The 20631-nt window shown below is 30.9% G+C and overlaps 3 protein-coding genes across 3 annotated transcripts; 1 reads left to right on the top strand and 2 right to left on the bottom strand.

Annotated features, from left to right (window-relative positions):
- Positions 1 to 183: 183 nt before the first annotated feature.
- LOC111789700 (glutamine synthetase cytosolic isozyme) lies at positions 184 to 2821 on the bottom strand. The gene is made up of 12 exons (XM_023670359.2): positions 2616 to 2821; positions 2220 to 2259; positions 2020 to 2123; positions 1896 to 1944; positions 1704 to 1810; positions 1517 to 1604; positions 1305 to 1433; positions 1145 to 1219; positions 1006 to 1059; positions 882 to 919; positions 654 to 813; positions 184 to 548 (listed from the first exon to the last, which is right to left on the bottom strand). Exons 1-12 carry the CDS (start codon positions 2687 to 2689, stop codon positions 396 to 398), a joined length of 1071 nt encoding a protein of 356 aa, XP_023526127.1. The 5' UTR covers positions 2690 to 2821; the 3' UTR covers positions 184 to 395.
- An 8208-nt stretch (positions 2822 to 11029) lies between these two features.
- On the top strand, positions 11030 to 13358 carry LOC111791886 (putative inactive receptor kinase At1g48480). Its single transcript, XM_023673389.2, has 2 exons — positions 11030 to 12504; positions 12589 to 13358. Exons 1-2 carry the CDS (start codon positions 11220 to 11222, stop codon positions 13206 to 13208), a joined length of 1905 nt encoding a protein of 634 aa, XP_023529157.2. The 5' UTR covers positions 11030 to 11219; the 3' UTR covers positions 13209 to 13358.
- A 2071-nt stretch (positions 13359 to 15429) lies between these two features.
- On the bottom strand, positions 15430 to 16478 carry LOC111791794 (transcription factor MYB20-like). The gene is made up of 2 exons (XM_023673275.2): positions 16131 to 16478; positions 15430 to 16061 (listed from the first exon to the last, which is right to left on the bottom strand). Exons 1-2 carry the CDS (start codon positions 16391 to 16393, stop codon positions 15563 to 15565), a joined length of 762 nt encoding a protein of 253 aa, XP_023529043.2. The 5' UTR covers positions 16394 to 16478; the 3' UTR covers positions 15430 to 15562.
- Between the last annotated feature and the right edge of the window lie 4153 nt (positions 16479 to 20631).

Genomic DNA, 20631 nt, shown 5'->3' with positions numbered 1-20631 from the left:
AAAAATTGTTGTTGGATGATGAAAGTCCGTGGCTAATTTAGGAAATGATCATAGGTTTATAAACAACTCTCCTCTCCTCACTGCTACGAGGCATTTTCAGAAGCCCAAAGCAAAACCACGAGAGCTTAAGCTCAAAGTGAATATCATACGATTGTGGAGAGTTGTGTTTATCTAACTTGTAACTTAGGATAATAGAAAGCATCTATTATTTATTATTTCATACATAAATGGAGCAATAGGGAGTGGTAAACTTGCTCTTGCAAGAGCACATCAGCTCAAATGGAACAGTAAAAATGACAGTAACACAAAAAAAGATGAGAATTAACTGTGAAGATAAAAAAAAAAAACACCCACTCCTCCCTCCCCCTTTGAAATTTCAGTATCCTTCCTCCTCCTCATGGCTTCCACAAGATGGTGGTTTCAGCAATCATGGAAGTTACAACATACGGATCCATGTTCGACGCAGGTCTTCGATCCTCGAAGTATCCTTTCCCTTCTTTCTCGGTGTCTCGTCCTACTCGTACAGATGCACCGCGGTTTGCAACACCCTATCGTGTTTTGGTTTTTAATCCAAACATATAGATAACGATGATGATCAGAATAAGCATATTGACAAAGGTTTCGTGACAAAGGGAATAGGTTTAATAATATACCCAAGAGAAGGTGTTGATGTCGGCTGTTTCGTGTCGTCCGGTGAGACGACGCTCGTTGCCTTCTCCATATGCAGCAATGTGTTTTTCGTGTCGGTATTCCAACTTTTGTATTGCTTTCTTGATCACCTCGTAACCCCCTTCGTTCCTCATCGACTTCGTACTGAAAAATTATTGGCAAACATGTTGGTTTAATGCCTAAAGGGTATACAAACAATAATGTTTCATTACCTGTAGTTTGTGTGAGCACCAGCTCCATTCCAATCTCCCTAGGAAGAACAAAGAACAGAATAAGCAAAAAGATGATAAAAATGAAAGAAAAGTATGAAGAACAAGACGTTCTTGGTTTTTTTACCTGGATTGGTTTTGGATCAAAAGAAAGAGCTACCCCAGCAATCTCTGTTATCCTCTGTTAAAACGAAATCGAAACCATAAACCCCAACGAATATCGCAAACGTTACGTGTTCGAAGCAATTTTATACAACTCAAGTTACCTCTAAGATGTAACGAGCAACCCATAATTCATCCCCAGCAGAAATACCAACAGAAGGACCAACTTGAAATTCCCACTGTTAAAACAAGTTAAAATAAGAACATAATCACAATCAACACATTCCAGAACCAGGAAAAACAAGAACATAATCATAATCACACCTGCCCCGGCATCACTTCTCCATTGATACCACTGATGTTAACACCGGCGTATAAACAGGCTTTGTAATGGGCATCAACGATGTCGCGACCGAAGGCTTTGTCGACGCCAACGCCGCAATAGTACGGTCCCTATTGACAAACAAAACTCATAATCATATACTACCTAAAGCTTTGATTAAGAAACTAACTCTACTTTTGAACTACTCAGTTACCTGTGGCCCAGGGAAACCACCGATCGGCCACCCGATCGGCCATTTTATGTCCTTCTGCAACAAGGTGTACTCTTGCTCAATACCATACCTGTGATTCCATAACAAATAAGCCAAGCCAGGATGGAGATTCAATAAGACTATAAGTAATCTGCCATTATATAATATCAACATGAATTTTGATAATCACCATGGTACTTCAGCAGCAACCTCAGGATGGTTAAATATCTTAGCAGCAGCATGTCTCTTGTTCGTCGGGATAGGCTCGCCAGACGGTGTGTAAGCATCACATACAACCTAACCAGTCAAACTCATCAACGTCATGCTCAATATATCTCAGCTGACAGAAATTTGAATTCCATTGATAACTTAAAAGACTTACAAGAATATTGTTGCCTCTCCTAAACGGGTCCCTAAAAATTGCTTGTGGGCTGTGAACAAGAAAATATGTTAATATCCATTCAACAGTATTGGAAAAGGAAAAGGAAAAGGGAATATAAACTCACTGAAGGATCACTTCACTGTCTTTTCCTGGGGCTTGGCCTGTACTGGATCCATCATAATTCCATTTGGGAAGCTCTGAAGGATCACTTACAGGTCCAGAAAGGGTCTTCATATGAAAAACAAACAAACATATCATTAAAAGAGAAAACAAAGATATCGTGTTCTAAAAATAGGTTCTCCTTCACAAACAAAGAGAAATTACCCTTGCTTTGCTTCTGATATCCAGGCCTGATCCACCAATCCTGTTCAAATGGAACATAAACACACCAAATGCCATAGTTAGCCAGAAATCAAAAGTAAAAACCAAAATAAAATCAGAAGAAATCGTTCTTCAACTTCAACGATTCGCAGAAACAGAAATCTAGAGTCACCGAAGAACGATTTCAGTAACAAAAGTTCATTAATCAACAAAAAATTCGAGAAAAAGAAAAGGTTCAGTAACAAAAGTTCATTAATCATCAAGAAAAAGAAAAAGAAACCCCCGCAGTTAAGAGTAAGAGGGATTCTCAAAACAAAAGTTCATCTCCAGCCTCATTCACAGAACCGGAACAACAAAATGGAGAGAAACAACGGGGAGATCAAATTTAGGGAAACTTACCATATATACTCTGCAATGATCTTCTCGGTGGAGTCGGAGAGGTCAAGGTTGACGAGATCGGAGAGAAGAGACATGTTTTCCGGTCACCGAAAGAAAAGCAAACAAATCAATGAGCTTGAGAGGGAATGATTCGATTTCCCGCTCTTCTCGCCGACGTTGAAGTTATGCAGAGAAATGAAGAACAGAGGTGTGGATTTTATAGAGACGCCGTGTAGAAGAAAAAAGGCAGTACACTACACTTCGTGTCCTTTGGAACTATTATTCAAACAAAAATAAATAAATAAATAAAATGAAAAGTTGATTGTAGTTTATTTATTTATTTATTAGACTTTAATAATTATTTTTCTTAATATATGTGAGACATGGAAAATTTTTAACCTATGATCTAAACAAGTAAATACCTACCAATCTATATTCATTCTTATAACTTTATTATATTTTTAAATTACAACAAATAATTCTGTAATATAATTTTTTATATAAAGTATATATAAAAAAAAAAGTCATAAGTCCAAATTATAATATCCTTAAATATATAATAAAATATTATTAAGTACTTTAAATCTTTTGTAATTTACAAAGTCTCAAAATTAAAATATTTATTCGAGAAAAAAAGAATTTTTTAAAAGTTGAAATGCATTCGGTAAATAAATATAAAATTCATGTCATTTTGGTTTTTGAAATTTAAAATTTGTGATTTAATTTTTAAAATATTTAAATTCATAATTTAAATTAAAAAATACAAATTTTTAAAACTTTGGGAACGTCTTAAATAATAAATAACAAAACAAATAAATCTATATTTGGGAGGTAACATAATTAAAAATAAAAACTATGATTATGATATCATAATTGAAATGAAAGTTAAATCCAAGCACCTAAAATAATTTATGGGTTTTTTTTTAACATTAAAAAAAAAACACTTAAAAACTTTTTAAAATAAATTATTTATTTTTGTCGACCGAATCAAAATAAAATAATAATAATAATAATAAATAAGACGTAAGCGAATCTAACTGCCACGTGTCATTAGCATTATACAATGTAGTGCTACGTGTCATGCGCCACATGGTTGGTGACAAGATCGTCTTGCTTTCTTTTTTTATTGTAAATATAATATTTAAAGAATTTTTTTTTGCCTCTTATTCGAATATTTGAAAATGTGAGGGAAGATAATTATTTATTTATTTATTTTTTTTTTTTTTGTAAAAAATTATCAATGTATTAAGAATTACTAAAACAGACAATACCTAATATACTAAAACAGACAATATCTGCTAGCTAGACACTGGGCGGTATACCAAGGAGAACACTGACTCCAAGGAGTAGATTGTGAGATCTCATATAAGTCGGAGAGGGAACAAAACATTATTTACAAGGATGTGGAAACCTCTCCCTAACATATACATATTTAAAATCATTAAGTTGACAACGATATGTAACAGGGTAAAAGCGGGCAATATTTGCTAGCCAACATGGGGCAGTCTGCCAGTAAGAACACTGGGTCTCAAGGGTGAATTGTGAGACCTCACATCAGTTGGAGATGAGAACGAAACATTTCTTACAAGGGTGTGGAAACCTCTCCCTAACAAATGTCATTTTAAAACCGTGAAGCTAACAACGATACGTACCAGTTCAAAGCAAACAATATCTACTAGTGGTGTGCTTAGACTATTAAAAGTATAGTTCAACTAAATATTTAAAAATTGAATTATAGTTTGATGAATGATGACAACATTAACTTTAACTCGGTTACAAAACGGCATTAGTGTTATATAGATGGTCTCCGAACTTAATATTAATATATTATATTTATATTATAAAGTTTTTTAAGATATAAGGATGAGCTTTTATTATTCTATAAAAAAAAAGTATATTATATAAAAAAGGCTTAATGAATGTAAATCGAAATCTCAAATACCAATAAGTTTAGGTGTGTAAATTAAAATAAATTGAATTAATGATAATATTAAAATGAATTTTATTTTTATTTATTTGAAAAAGAAAAAAATTGGAGACGGTTGGGCATTGGGGATTGGAAGAAAATGGAGGTGAGGGCGATCACGTGACATTGTTGTACGGTGGAGGACGAAATAAGTGGGCGTGTTTATCAAGGAAGCCGCTCAATTCTCAATTTAATTAATTTATTTATTTTTAATATATATTTTTAAGGAGGGGCAACCATGGTAATTATGTCTCCATCATTGTGGGACCCACTTTTTATTATTTTTATTTCTTTTATTTATTTTGCCTCAATTTTCTACAAATTTGTGGCTTACGACAGCAAGCTTGACTTGAAAAATAAAATAAAATAAATTAATATTGATGCCTTTTATTCTATTTCTAACGTTAATATTTGAAAATAATAATAAATTAATAAAAATGTCTTTAAAAAAAATACTCATAAAATTTTAAAAATATTTATGATGTTAAATTAAAATTAAAATTAAAATTAAAATTAACAAACTATTTTATATTTAAACCAAAATTTAAAAAATATTGTCAATGATGTTAATTCACATGGCTTCTCAACAAATCTCTAATTAATTCATTGTCAACATTAAATGTACCAACTTATTCATTAAATTAATAAATGATTAGCTAATACATACTCTTAATGATGCATTTTCATTAATTAATCATTTTTAGTGATCCATCTTTTTTTTCTTTGTTTAAATAATTCATATGCAAGATTCCTATTATTTTATTTTTTAATGTAATTAATTTTTTTGTAGGGTCTACATTCGAATGAGAATGATCTTGAGGATATAACGGTCAATAAAAGTTCAAAAAAATTGAAAATCACCACATATACCAATAAGGCGTATCTTACTTTTCGATAGCTCAATCATAGAAACTTCAAAATAAAACGTGCTTTATTTGGACCAATTTTATGTCGAGTGACCTCTTGTGAAATTTCATGGGATGCATGTAAGTGAAGACAAGACATAATGATATGAACCAAAAGACATCAATCATACAATATACTTCAATGAAGATGTGAACAAAAGGTTGTCAAAATTATCAAAAGACGTTTCAATTCATGCCACATTGAAGAAGAATGAAGTTTCAATTCATGACCATTAAGTATGAATGTTACAACTATTGGAATGCCTTTAATAGTTTCATTTTGAAGCTATATAAAGTATATTTGTAAAAAGACTTGGAAAATATAGTAAAAGAAGCATATGTGCTTTTCTTTAGCCAATGGCTAAGTTTTTTTGCAATTTTAGATAGTTTAGGTTGCATGTAGAATTATTCAAGCTCGACATGATCAATCTTGCTTGTGGAGTGATTCGAATCTCAAACAAGTGTTTGAGATATTTGATCAACAAGAATCATTCAATCTAGACATGATCGATCTTGTTTCTGGAGTGATTCAAATCTCAAACAATGTTTTTTCTTTGAGATATTCGATCAACAAGATAATTCGAATCTTATTCCCCTTGTATTGATTCCTTGGATTGTGGGGATACTGAAGTAAGTATATAAGCATGTAGCAGGAGAATGTCATGACCATCAGATGTCGAATACAAACTCTAAATCTTGATTCAAATACAGGACATATAGATCGAGTACATAACTTCATTTGATTTAATTTAATTTTTATATAATATTCTTTTTTTTTTTCAACCAATATTATATAATCGAGTCATTGTTTCGTCTAATTTTTTATACATTTTTTTTAAGTAAAGAATATTTACAATATTATTAGCTTATGCTGATGTAATACAGTATGTTTTTTCTGGTTTTATAGTTAGAGTTGACTTTAAAAAACACAACATATATTTTTTTTAATTATATTTAAACAATAATATTTATTAGTGTTAATTGATTCCAACTACCTAACGATTTATATTTAATATTATTCGTAACTTTAAAGAAAAATAAAACATTATATTAATTTTGTAGACTTGCCCCCAACAAAGGGACATAATAATATAATTTTCTAATTAAATTTTGCATTTTGCATTTTTAAATCTTAAAAAACTAAATTTGTAATTTTAGAAATTGAGAGATTAAATTAACTCTAAAATTTTATTATAATTGCATTTATTTAATAATTTTAGCTAAATTAAATTGAGCAATAATTTAAGTATAATACGAAATAAACATTATTTATATATATATATATACATATAATAAGCTCGAATTTTATATAATAAGCTATCGCATCATATTAAATCATCACATTTTTATGGTCAATTAAGTTTAAATCATAATTATCATAATTTTCAACTCAATTAAAAAAAAAAAAAAAATCAAGATCCCTTTCAAAACTGAGCTGTTTCGGATCCTAGCTTCACATGCACTGTCTTGTTGGATATAAAATATATTTTAATTAGTATTTTAATTAAATTTAATTAATTTTCATAATTTTCAACTCCATAAAATTCCAAAACTTGCTGCGTCAAGTCCGAGCTTCACATATGCCATTGGTTTTAAATTTTAAATTTTAAATTCAAATTATTATATATATTTTTTTAAAATATTAATTAGAATCCCTACCCGAGATTAAACAAATTACCGAGACTAAATTATTAATTTTATAATGAAAACTAACTATATAATATATAATTATAGGGTGAATATTCAAGCATACGATCTCTAAGAAATAGTTGATATATCTTAACTTTTAAATTACGGTGAGATTCCACATTGGTTGGAGAGAATAACGAAATAGTTTTTATAATAGTATACAAATCTCTCCCTAGTAGACATGTTTTATAACTGTGAGGTTAACAACAATACATAAGGAGCTAAAACAGACAATATCTACTAGGAGTGGGCTTGAACTGTCACAAATGACGACGATACATAACGAGTCATGGTGGATAGATAAATATCTAGCTTCTAATTCTTAACCAGTTGAGCTATGTTCAAATTGATATACATATAAATCATATCGTCACAAATAATTAAAACAATTCGCTAAAATATATTTTTAACAATAAGTATAGTCGACGACGAAGATGACGGTGATGGAAGAGACGTATTAAATTAGATTAAATTGACGTGGTCGGATGAGTTGAGTATACACGGGTATTATTAATACTCAACTTGTTAATTAATTACATTTTTATTCCCCTAGTAGCCAAAAGGGACATGTCTTAACTTTTGTCCCAAAGGGGATTTATTTTCTTGGGTCAACTTCTCCTTTTCAAGGTTATATTATATAAATTATATTCTTTCTTATTGTTTAAGAAAAATATAATTTCTCCTCTTCTTTATTTTTTTATATTTTAATTATATATTTAATTATATTTAGTACGTATATAATAGACGTTGCGTTTAGCGAGTGATTTTTTGATTTATTAACATGTCACGGGTGACATGTTGATTAACATGTAACATTAATTAATAAATATTATAAATTGATTATCGTTTTAGCTCTGGAACGTTAAGAAGTTTTTTTTTTTTCCTAAACTTTTCATTTTTATTGTAATGTTGTTATTGAAATTGTGGTGCTCGATATATTGATTTGCCTAAAGTGAGTGATGAATTGGCGTGAAACGACACAAAAAAGGTAGCTGGAATGATGAAATATGGGAAAATCGTGACATTATTTTACGAGACAAACAACACGAAACAATTGAAACTAATTCTTGTTTGCTTGTGCTTTATGTTAATATAGAAACAATATAATGAATTGAATCATCCACCGTTTTCATAAAGGTACGTGATATGAATAAGAGAGAAAATTCCAAATTAAGATCGGGTGGTAAAGCAAGACCAAAATTAGGGTCATTTTTTGTAATAACTCGAACCCCACCGCTAGCCGATATTGTCCATTTTGGCCTGTTACATATCGTCATTAGTTTCACCATTTTTAAAATACGTGTACTAAGGAGAGGTTTTCACATGCTTATAAGGAATGGTTCGTTTCCCTCTCCAACCAATGTGGGATCTCACATTCTTCGTGTTTACACACATATTGTTGAGGAAAAAAAAAAAAAAAATCTATAAATGTGCTCGAAATCTTAAAGTTCAAAATATGAAGGAGTTTATAATTCTTCTATTTCTTTTTAGGTCTTCGTGTTCTTCATCAAAGCTGCACATAGTTTTTTCTTCTTAACATCATTTTTAAATCATTTTCAGTGTTCTATCAATAAACAATGCACGATGGCACAATTATCTTTTCTTGTTCTTGTTCTTCGTGGGGGTTATTCCATTGCTGTTAATCGACAGCATTATTAAGTTCGTCATTGAAAAGAGCTTCTTAAAGACCAAAAAAGGAGTCTAGGGAGATTGTTAGTATAACAGTCCAAACCCACCGCTGATAAACATTATCCATTTCGGCTTGTATGAAAAGAAAAAGAAGAAATTGCTAGTGGATAGTAATGGGCTTTGATATCCAATTGGATCAAAAGTTAAAATATTTTTTTTTCTTGGACCCGGCCCAAAAATCATAATCAACTCAATCCAATCTAAAAAATGTCCGAACCCGATTCGATCTCTCGAATCAAGCATCTCTAATTTTTTTTCCTTCATCAATGAGTGTTGATTTAAAATTTTGGTCACGATCTTTAAAATCCGTGTTTATTATATTTTCAATTTTTCTAAATATCTAATTAACTCTTGGAGTCATTGGAAATGCGACAAAAATTCCAAATATTATAAGTGATAACAACTATTTCCAATGCTACGAGATTTTCTTTAATTATTTATTCCGTAAATGTACGAATATTACTTCTATTAGATACTTTTAGATAATGCTCAGACACACCGAAAGCCGCTTGTTACTCAAATAACGGAACGTTTCTTCTCTAAACCACATAATTTGTTTGATAGAGCTCATCGACATAACATATTACGGGTTCTTATCGAGGTGTTCACCATTTCTTCATGCATATTATTTATAACGTAAACTTTGGATGCCCTATTTGGTGATCTTATGTCCCTTTCTTACTCTATTTATTATAAACTATTATTAATTTCTTCAACACCATTTAAAGTTTTTTAATTGTTACATCTCAACTAATAAAGCTTTTGAGGAACGGTTGAAGTAATAATATTTTTATTTATTTAAACTTAATTCAAATAATTTAATAATCCAAATTAGATTGAATTATCCACATTTTTTTAATAACTCTATATATATATATTTTTTTTTATAGAAAATTAAAAAGAGATCAAATAAAAACAAGTGAGAGATTCCACAGTAGTTCTGGTGAGGGGATCCTCATGGAATCAAAGCTCTAAAAGCAAAGTGGGGCCCAGAGTTAGCTGGACCAATCAAAAATTAACATTCTATGGTGACATTTGGCCGAACTGGATATCAATTTCAGCTAACCAATAAGCCAATCAGATTGAAGTAATCGTCTACAGTATAGCTGACGGTTGGCTGGTGTGAGGCCCAATCAGTGACGTGTATAATGTTGACTTTTTTGTTGCGTCAAAACACCAGCTTGGCTTTGACGTGTCTAGTACAGTTGGCACCTCTCTCTTAGTACAACTAAGTTGCCATTCACTTTGGAAGTTTCCAAATTTTACGTACTAACTAATTATTAAAAAAGCCACGTCATTTTTATTAAGTTTTTTTTTAATTATTTATTTGTTATGTTATTTTATTTTACTCTATAAATTTCTATGAAAATAATAATAATAATAATAATTTTGGTTATTTATTACAATTATTTTTATGTTTAAATCCAAATTTGATACATTTCCACGTTTTTTTTGTCCATTTGGTCTCCATTAAAGAGTTATGGTAGGGATAAGAGTATAGAAACATCTCTCTAGTAGATGCGTTTAAAATCGTGAGGCTAATGACTATATGTAACAGGTCAAAACAGACAATATGTACTAGCGGTAGGCTTACGAGGCTGAAATGATTGCTGGGTATAGGAAGTTGTTGAAGATAGACCTGTCTTTAAAACTGTGTTATTGGCCTACACTCGTAAAGACAAGTTGGGTGTAATTGACCTACACTTAAAAAATATATTATAATAATTAGTTATGGAATATATCTTAGATATTATATCTTAATATTATTTCTTTTATGATTTGATTAGTAGTATATTTTATTTTATTCTTAGTATTTCTATTTAATTAGTTTATATTTTTCTTATTTGTATTAATAATAACACACATTCCATCCCAATTCTATTTCTCATTCATGCTTAAGACTGTGGGTCAAATTTGTTCGCATAATATAAATTATTTTTTCTAAATTTTTTTATTTAAATCTTAAGTAACGGTTTCGTTAATTCCGCTCCCCTAAAATGATTGCTGGAGCATTGTTAAGGATGACATCAACGGTCATTAGGGGAAAGAAAAAAAAAAAACATAATTTTTTAAAATGATTTATTTATTAATTCATGGAATGAAAAAGGCAATTCCATTTGAAAAAAATAAAAATGTTCATATAAAGTTAAGATCTTCCACATGGCAATCATCCATTTGAAAGCTTAACTACAAAGCTGCTTCCTTTGTATCAAAAGTTGCAGTGAATTCGCTTGTATATTAAACCCTTTCCCTTCAACAATCCAGCTCAACAATCCATTTTATTCTTCCTCCATTGGAGCCATTCCACAAGCTTTTCATCACACCCATGTGGGTTTGTTAGCGATTCTCTCAATTTGGGAGCAAAAATCCAAAAAAATGGTGTTCCCCAATGGATTCCTACGAGGGATTTTAGCGGCGGCGCTTCTGGGTTTGCCCTTTTTGGGTTCTGTTCTTGCGGATCTGGCTTCCGACAGGGCGGCGCTGGTGGGTTTCCGGGCGGCGATGGGTGGTCGGCCCCGATTAGAGTGGAATATCTCCGAGGTGTCTCCCTGTTCTTGGGCTGGTGTTAGCTGTGGTAAGAATGGGGTTTTTGAGCTCCGGCTTCCGGCTATGGGGCTTTCCGGTGAACTTCCGGTGGGGCTTGGGAATTTGACGCAGTTACAAACTCTGTCTCTGCGGTTTAATGCTCTGTCTGGACGGATTCCGGCGGATTTTGCGAATCTTCGTGGGCTGAGGAATCTTTACTTGCAGGGGAATTTGTTTTCCGGCGAGATTCCAGCGTTTCTGTTCGATTTGAAGAATCTGGTTCGGTTGAACATGGCGGACAACAATTTTTCAGGTGAGATTTCATCTGGGTTCAACAATTTGTCCCGTTTGGCTACTCTGTATTTACAGAACAATCAGTTCACCGGAGTGGTTCCTGAGTTAAATCTTCATCTTGAACAATTTAATGTCTCGTTTAATCGTTTGAACGGTTCGATTCCGTCGAAGCTCTCTGGTTTTCCGGCGAGTGTTTTTGAGGGAAATTTGCTCTGTGGGGCGCCATTGTTGCTCTGCAACTCGACGGAGACGACCGAGCCAGGTCGAAAGTCGAAGCTCTCGGGTGGGACGATTGCCGGAATTGTGATAGGTGGTTTGTTTGTTTTGGTATTGATTTTGGTTGTTTTGATTCTTGTGTGTCAAAGAAAGAGGAAGGGGAAATTGGTGTCGAATGAGGGGGTTCGGTCGGCCGGTGAGGTTGAGGCGCCGGGGGAGAAGGCGGCGACGGTGGAAGGGAGTAGCGAAAGTATAAACATAGATCATTTAATGGCACCGAAATCGGTAGGGAAGGGCGGCGAGAGAGATAAGAGATTGGTGTTCTTTGGGAATGTGGGGAATGTGTTTGATTTGGAGGATTTGTTGAGGGCGTCTGCGGAGGTTCTCGGGAAGGGGACGTTCGGGACGGCGTATAAGGCGACGCTCGAGACGGGGATGGTGGTTGCTGTGAAGCGGTTGAAGGAGATGACGTCGGCAGAGAAGGAGTTCAAGGAGAAGATCGAGGAGGTGGGGAGGATGAAGCATGAGAATTTGGTCCCTCTCCGAGCTTATTATTATAGTAGAGAGGAAAAGCTTTTAGTTTATGATTACATGCCGATGGGAAGCTTATCTGCACTTCTACACGGTGAGTTAGTTATCGATAATTTGAAAAATGTGATGAATCGAATAAATTTTATTGTAAACAATTGCACGTTTGAATTAACAACAGGTAGTAGTAGAGAGTCGGGAAGAACTCCGTTGAATTGGGAAGCAAGATGTGGCATAGCGCTCGGAGTAAGCCAGGGGATTCATTACCTTCATTCTCAAGGTCCAACCATCTCTCACGGCAACATCAAGTCCTCAAACGTTCTCCTCACCCAATCATACGAAGCACGCGTATCTGACTTCGGCCTCGCACAGCTAGCCATGTCTCCTTCCGCTCCAAGTCGTGTCGCAGGGTACCGAGCTCCAGAGGTCACTGATTCTCGAAAAGTATCACAAAAAGCAGATATTTACAGCTTCGGAGTGCTATTATTAGAGATGCTAACAGGAAAACCTCCTACACATTCAATCTTCAATGAAGAGGCAGTGGATCTTCCAAGATGGGTTCAGTCAGTGGTTCAAGAGGAATGGACAGCTGAAGTGTTTGATGAACAACTTCTTAGGTACCAAAATGTCGAGGAGGAGATGGTTCAACTCTTGGAACTCGCTCTGCAATGCACCGTCCCATATCCCGACAACCGTCCAGAGATGGACGAGATCGTTCGACGAATCGAAGAACTCTGTCGATCGTCCTCACAAAAACAGAACGATGAAAGTAATGGTATTTCTACACCGTCAAAAGAATAATAGAAAATCTAGATATTATTCTTTTTTTCATTATAGTTTTCGGGTTTATTATACTTGTAATTTTTATACATGTATTTTTTGTTTTTATTTTTATTTTTATTTTTATTTCATGTTCACAAATCAATGAAGTTTCTCTAGTTGATGTTTTCATTTTTATTTTTATTTTTTGGAAAAAAATGTATATTGAATAATGCTAAAATTATATATGATTTCAAACATAAATAAAATAAAATAAAATAAAAATAAAAATAAAAATAAAAATAAAGACCTGTCCCATCATATTTATAATGATTAATTTATGAAGAATAAATGGGAAAAAAAAATAATTATTTAGTTTATGTAACTAAATATAATTCATATGCATTTCTATTTTAGATATATAACGATATTATAAAATTCTTAATTAACTGGAAATAAAATTAATATAACCATATTTATAATGAATTTTAGGTAATTAATTGAACATCTATAATATATAGTAAAAAATAAAAAATAAAATAAAAAAAGGAAAATATAATAATTAGTTGTATTTAAAAAAAGTGGTTGATAAACATAATTAGTTAGTTAAAAAGAGGGGTGTAGCTTTGATTACAATTTATAATAATTTATTTATTATTATTATTATTATAATATATATATATATATAGGAGGTTTAATGGGAGGTGATTTCTTGCCTTTCAATTTTCTACCTAATCCAATAATTCCTTTATACATTACAACAAATATCATTTTCATTTATAAAAAATCATCCAATTATTTTGGTTTCCTTTATTATAGTTTTAAAAAAAAAAAAATTAAAATTAAATTTTAAATAAAAAATATTTATTTAGTTCTAAAACTCTAAATTGATCAACTAAGGTGTCATAGAAACAAATGAACAGGGCCACAGATGTTTGAAAGAACGTTGCAATATTTGTCAAGTTTTTTAGGGTTGTCGTCACTATAAAGATAGGTTCTTTAAACGTGATTTCTAATTATTGTTTTCATGAACTTTGAGATTTTCAAGAATTTTTAATTGGATAGAGCACGGATCGATTTGCTTGAATGATTCAAGGATTGATTTGCATTTGTTTGTGAACGTTTAATATCTTTTATCTAAGATTATATTGGACATGGATAAATAAAATTTATTAAAATATTAATTTTTTTTAAACAACTCGACAACCCAACCCAATTCGGACTATACGTTGTTTGAATGGGCCTATGTTAACAACAAGTTTCACTAAAAGGTCCACTGACTTTTGGGCCTTTAGAGAGAAATATGGGCCCAATAGTAAGGTTATTTATTATTATTATTATTTTTGTAAACGGCTAAATTATAAAAAAATATTTTGATTATTATTATTTTTATTATTTTTTAAGCAAGAGTTAGATTCTACTTCCAATAATAATAATAATAAAAAAAACATATATTAAGCTTCGATAAATATTTATTTTTAAAATTTTTTAAAATTAAATTTATACCTATTTATTTCTTTATTTTTTAAAAATTAAATAAAATTTTATTTTTATTTTTATTTTTAACTTTTGCTTAAGAATTAAAATGTTTTGTTAGTAAAAATAAAAGCTAGAGTAAAGAAGTTTTAATAAAATAAATACAATTTTTAAAAACAAAAAAAAAAATTAATTATTAAACGAGACCTAAATTATTAAAGGGAGGATTTATTGAAATAGATGTAAAATTGAAACCCGAAACCCCTAAGTTTGACTATATACCTCGTGATTCAAATCAATCAAGTTTGACTATTGACTTTATCATATTAATTTATAAACTTTAAAATTTTTTAACGAGACATCTATTTGTTATCTCACATAATATTTCAATAACTCCAGATATTTAGCTAAATGATTAATTACTCTAATTTTGTTTATTTATTTAGTACAACAATATATAAGTTACGCTTCGATGACATCCGTTACTCTTGTTAACTATATTTTAAGGTACACATTTTAGGTCTCGTTAAACATATTTTAATGAGCGTGTAATCCACTCGATAATGTCTCATAAAGTGTATCCAATATCATATTTACCAATATTTCGTAGATAAAATGTATATGTTTAGCTATAAACCGAACACGCAAAAGTGAGCATAATTCAATTGATATAAAATCTGTACTCTCAACGAACAGATTTGAGGTTCAAGAATCTCGAGCACAAACACACAATAATTAAATAATTTCTAGTGAAAAAAGAAAAATAAAATTTAAAAATTAGAAACAATTAATTTATAATAAGAGATCTTGAAATTGTTTTTCTTTGATGATAACAAATTCAAATATATTTTTTCCCCCACAAATTTTATAAGGAAAAAAAAAAAAAAAAAAAAAAAAAACACAACATTTTGACAAGAATATTACTGTCCGGATCCACAAGGCCAAGATTCTTGGAAAATTGGCACTTCATCATCCTCACGACCAACCAAGAAATCCCAACTATTAAAATCGTCTTCCCAAAATCCGATACCATTGCTGTTATTACTCGTGTTATTGCTATATGCCCATTCGAAATCCAAGAACTCGAGATCTTCAAACTCGATCGGGTTTGAGTTTGAAGATGACGAAGAAGATGAAGTAGAAACACAAGGATTTGAAAGCACTTGGGGCTCGACGATAGTCGTAGAGGTTAGTCCTTGCACCTCATCAACTTTGGTAACGACCGATGAATTTGTCGATGTCTCTGTGTCCAGATGACAATGGATTTGAGATTGAAGTTGACCAGTTGGAAAAGAGATTGGTTTGTGAGTTTGAGGGTCGATGCCCATTTTTCTTAGCTTCTTCTTAATGTGCGTGTTCCAATGGTTCTTGATCTCATTATCCGTTCTTCCCGGTAGATGCGAAGCAATCTTTGACCATCTGAAAATAAATAAATATATATATAAAATTATTTCCACCAATTTTTAGTATCCACAAATTTGTTAGTACCTGTTTCCAAGTTGAGCATGAAGGTCAATGACCATTTTCTCCTCGAGATCGGAGAGAAGGCCTCGTTTAAGGTCGGGTCTAAGGTAATTAGTCCACCGAAGCCTGCAACTCTTTCCACATCTCAAGAGGCCGGCGAGCTTAGGGAGAGCCCTCCAACAGCACTGGCCATTGGAGAGGATGAAGTTGATGAGCTTCTTGTCTTCCTCAGCTGTCCATGGCCCTTTCTTCAACCCTACCTTCTCACAACATGGCTGTCTTCCCATTTTGCCCTTTTAATCAATTCTAGAGAGAGAAATTAGAGAGAGAAGGAAGACTTTTGATGTATGTATGAAGATGATAATGAATGGAATATGTCACCACCACCTACATTTATATACACACACATATATATATATATATTCTCAACATTAAAATATTATTTCTTTATCTAAAATTAGTTTAAATTTAAAAATTTATTATCACTATTTTACCATTGTAATAAAGATTAATTTTATGATTTATTAAAGGTAGATGACGGAATTTAAATATTTAAAAGTAGAGAGACAAAACTGAAATGTAACATGAAAGAGATGTATGGTCGTACGTACGTAATGTGTATGGGTTTTGAGACGGGTGAATTTATAAGTTAGTCGGGGAAGAATTGATTTTTTTTTTATTCACAATTTTAAAAAAATATATATATTTATGTAATGAGTATGAGTTTAATATTCATGCCCTTTTACCAAGATTTAATAGCACTTTTGTGACAACATCTTTTTAACAAACATAATTTTTTAAAACATACAAGTAATAAAGATTAAAGGCTCCAATTGGGTTTTGTTCTTCATTTAAAATATAGAATTGTGAAGGATTGATTGATAAAACTATCGGCAAATTGCACAAATGGCGTTTAAAATATGTTGGAACGATTGACATGATATTTTCATTAAGTTATTTGTAATTATCATGCTTACTCGATCAAAATTTGAAGACTTAATTTAGCTATGAAAGTATGATTAGAGTAAGAGAATTGAAATAATGATGTTGTCTGCTTTGACCTGTTTTGTATTGCCATCAGTCTCACGATTCTAAAACGCGTATGTTAGGGAGAGATTTTCACATCCTTATGAGGAATGACTTTGTTTCTCCTCTCCGGAGAGGGTTCCACACCCTTATAAGGAACGTTTTATTCCCCTCTCTAATCGATGTGGGGATCTCATAATCCACCCCTCTTGGGGGCTAGCGTTCTTCAATCAATGTGGGATCTCACAATCTACCTCCTTTGGGGACCAGAGTCCTAGCTGACACACTGTCCCGTGTCTGGCTTTGATACCATTTGTAACAGCCAAAGTCTACTGCTAGCATACATTATCCACTTTGGCTCATTACGTATCGCCGTCAGTCTCACGGTCTTAAAATGCGTCTATTGGAGAGAGACTTACACACCCTTCGTTCTACTCTCCAATCAACGTGAGATCTCATACGATAACGAGAGAATTAGGTATGTTAGGTGGAAAAGTGATCCCACTAATGAATGTTTTATGTAAAAGTGAGTGTATGAAGAGAGAAAAAAAGAAGCATGCTTAGGCTGTCTTCTTCAAAAAGGGCCACCTTGCCCACTCACCTCAAATTTCTCAATGAATTAACTTACCAAATATTTGCAAAAATGCCCCTAACAAATCTAAAAATAAAACAAATTCAAAATAATTTGAATTTTCAAATTATATTTTTCATCCCGCTCCGGCTCCGTTTATTATTTGATTGATTATTATTATTAACGTTATGGTAAAAAAAAAATTATTGAAGACTATATTATAATATTAAATTTAACTTCAGTTAAAAGAATCAGAAATAGAATTGAGATCGAAGGTGTGTATTCTTATTGATATTACCTCCCGTAAGGAAAATATAAACTAATTAAACATTGAGAATAAAATAAAATATACTATTAATTAAATCATAAAATATATTTCATAACTAATTATTATAATATATTATTCAAATATTATTTCTTAATAAATTCTTTCGTTTGGTGTAATATTAAAATTTAAAATTTTTAAAATCACGTGGGTTAAACATTACAATTATATATTTTTTTTCTGTAATATTATAATTTTTATTAAGACATTTTATAATTTTTTTAAAATCATTATATTTAAAATTATCCATTCAAAAGTCTTTTTTTAAAAAAAAAAAATTTAAAGAAAAACGTAAAAAGACGACCTACAAAACAAAAAAAAAAAATTGATTCATTGAATTCCCGACATTTCATGAGAATAAAGATTGAAATAAATGGCAACGATAGGGACAAAAATATTTTCCTCTTCGTCCCACCTCGTAAGCATCTATAGCGAAATTGAGGGTTTTTTGGTAGGGGCATTTTTGGAAAGATTTCAAAATTTTAGTCTGGCTTTTCGGGTCATTGAATTTTTCGAATATTTCTACTAGCCACTTCGAGTTAAGACAAATAATTACAACTGATTCAAATAAAAATCGAAAAATCTATAGATATAATATTTAATTATTAAAGCTACTTATGGAAATATATTTGTAATTTTATTTCAAATCGTTTTCCTCGTGTATTTTTTTTTCCGAATATTATTATTTTTTCTTTCACTTAACTTGTGGGAATTCTTATATAATTTTATTATTATTATAATTTTGTGTCCTTTTACATATCGAAAAAAAAAAAAAACCTTTAATGAATCTTCTAACCTTAGAAGCAACAATAAAATATTAAAATAATGGAATTTGAAAAAGATGTGAAAATGACATAAATAACACTATAAATGCAAAATATTAATAATAAAAATACTTGTACGGGAAAACAGTAACAAATTCTCACAAAAATTCAAAAATAAAAATAAAAATATTTTAAAATTTATTAAACTTATAAATTTATATTTCACATCTATCGAAATGGGCTATTTAAATAATGCTCGAGCGGGAATAGTCTGCAAAACACTTGTGTTTGGACGACCGAATTAAGGTAGAGATAGTATCGTCTTTAAAAATAGTTTCGATGACCTTTTTAATTAGCGTTAAATAGTCAGTTACTAAAAAAAAATTATATTTTAACTTTGAAAATTACTAGAGAAGAAATTCTTTATAAAACCGGACAATAATTGAATTGAATTTTTAAATTAAATTAATAATGTTTTGTTGAATGTAGCTTTCATCTATTATGGCTTAGTTATGTTTTACTTAATCAATAAGTCATTAATTTTTAATTAATTATTGTTGAAAAAAAAAATCATTAATTAAAAATATTAAAAAATTATGAGATATATGAAATTTCAATTATAATTAATAAAGTCTCATTTATATATATCAATTTTATAAATTAATTAAACGGTCTGTTTCAGTTGGGACACCTTAATGATCTAATTAGCATCCACACCACTCAAGATCAGCTTTTTTTGAGTATGCTTTTTTAGTGTAAATTCTGCTATCTCTTTAACGTGTGGATCATTGTCATCAACCCTTCTTATGCTACCGGTGATCGGTCCTGACCCATGTGTGGAAAATCAACCATGAATTTGTATTATCGAAAACAAAACTTAAAGTACAAATGGGAAAATTTGAGGAAGAAATTTTGAAAATTTTGTGTGATATGCTTTTGATTTTGAGTGGGAGTTTCGGTATTTGTTACTCGTTAGGTAGAACTCGATATCATCGAATATATTTATGACGTGGACGTTTTGTTCCATGCTAATATTCTTTTTTTGTATGGTACACGTGTATATAGTTTTGGACTAATCTAGTAACCGTTCTTGATTATAATTTTTTCAACCCAAACAAATCTTATTAAACAATGAATATAATCCAATCTGATCATAATTTTTTTGGGTTGAGTTGGTTCGGAACGTTTATTTAACTTTTTATTTTTAATAAAAGTAAAATGTTAATTCGTAAACATATATTTACATATTTTCAAATATTCAATTAAAAGGTGCTAACTTAACTTTAATATATATTTTGAAAATTACTTTTTAATTTTTTAACTTAAAATTATTTAGAAGGGTTGTTAAAAAATAAATAATAAAAGAAAACTACTTATAAAATAAAATAATTATATGGTAAGTAAAATATATTTTTAAAATCGATAATAAATTCGAGTTAGTTCGGTTAATCAATTTATAAAGTTTTTATTTATTTGAACCCGAACCAATAAGAAAATTAAACGAAATGTAATTGTTTCTGTTAACAAAAAAAAAAAAAAAAAAGATTCACGTTGCTCTTTCCAAAATTTCTATAAATTTTTTTAAAGAGGTTTCTGAAGATGAGTAACCAGAAACACGAACCGTTCTCTAGTTCTCTACTTCGCAAAAACGAAAAAACTAACCCGACTACAACCGTGATAAAAAATTCCCCGTAATAACCTAGCTTATCAATCCATCCACATTAGTTTTGATTTTCGTGGCATGACTAAGCATGCAATTCTACCTGCTTAAAGGTTGAGATTGAAATGAGGAGACGTAGATGATTGACCCAAATCTGGTTAAAACGTCATGTAATGGAT

This window comes from Cucurbita pepo, chromosome 3 (genome assembly GCF_057944985.1).
Source record: "Cucurbita pepo subsp. pepo isolate OVF chromosome 3, ASM5794498v1, whole genome shotgun sequence".
In the NCBI taxonomy this organism is placed as follows: domain Eukaryota; kingdom Viridiplantae; phylum Streptophyta; class Magnoliopsida; order Cucurbitales; family Cucurbitaceae; genus Cucurbita; species Cucurbita pepo.
The sequence above is the reverse complement of the archived record's forward strand: the minus strand, read 5'-3'. Positions and strand labels throughout refer to the sequence as shown.

What these genes read in the sequence shown, in the direction of transcription:
- LOC111791886 (XM_023673389.2), top strand. Translation starts at nt 11,220, where the DNA reads ATGGTGTTCCCCAATGGATTCCTACGAGGGATTTTAGCGGCGGCGCTT. An exon ending in CTTATCTGCACTTCTACACG is followed by an intron (nt 12,505 to 12,588) that starts GTGAGTTAGTTA and finishes AATTAACAACAG; the next exon opens with GTAGTAGTAGAGAGTCGGGA.
- LOC111791794 (XM_023673275.2), bottom strand. Translation starts at nt 16,393, where the DNA reads ATGGGAAGACAGCCATGTTGTGAGAAGGTAGGGTTGAAGAAAGGGCCA. An exon ending in CATGCTCAACTTGGAAACAG is followed by an intron (nt 16,062 to 16,130) that starts GTACTAACAAAT and finishes ATTTATTTTCAG; the next exon opens with ATGGTCAAAGATTGCTTCGC.
- LOC111789700 (XM_023670359.2), bottom strand. Translation starts at nt 2,689, where the DNA reads ATGTCTCTTCTCTCCGATCTCGTCAACCTTGACCTCTCCGACTCCACC. An exon ending in GACAGTGAAGTGATCCTTCA is followed by an intron (nt 1,945 to 2,019) that starts GTGAGTTTATAT and finishes TCTTGTTCACAG; the next exon opens with CCCACAAGCAATTTTTAGGG. An exon ending in GTTGCTGCTGAAGTACCATG is followed by an intron (nt 1,605 to 1,703) that starts GTGATTATCAAA and finishes ATGGAATCACAG; the next exon opens with GTATGGTATTGAGCAAGAGT.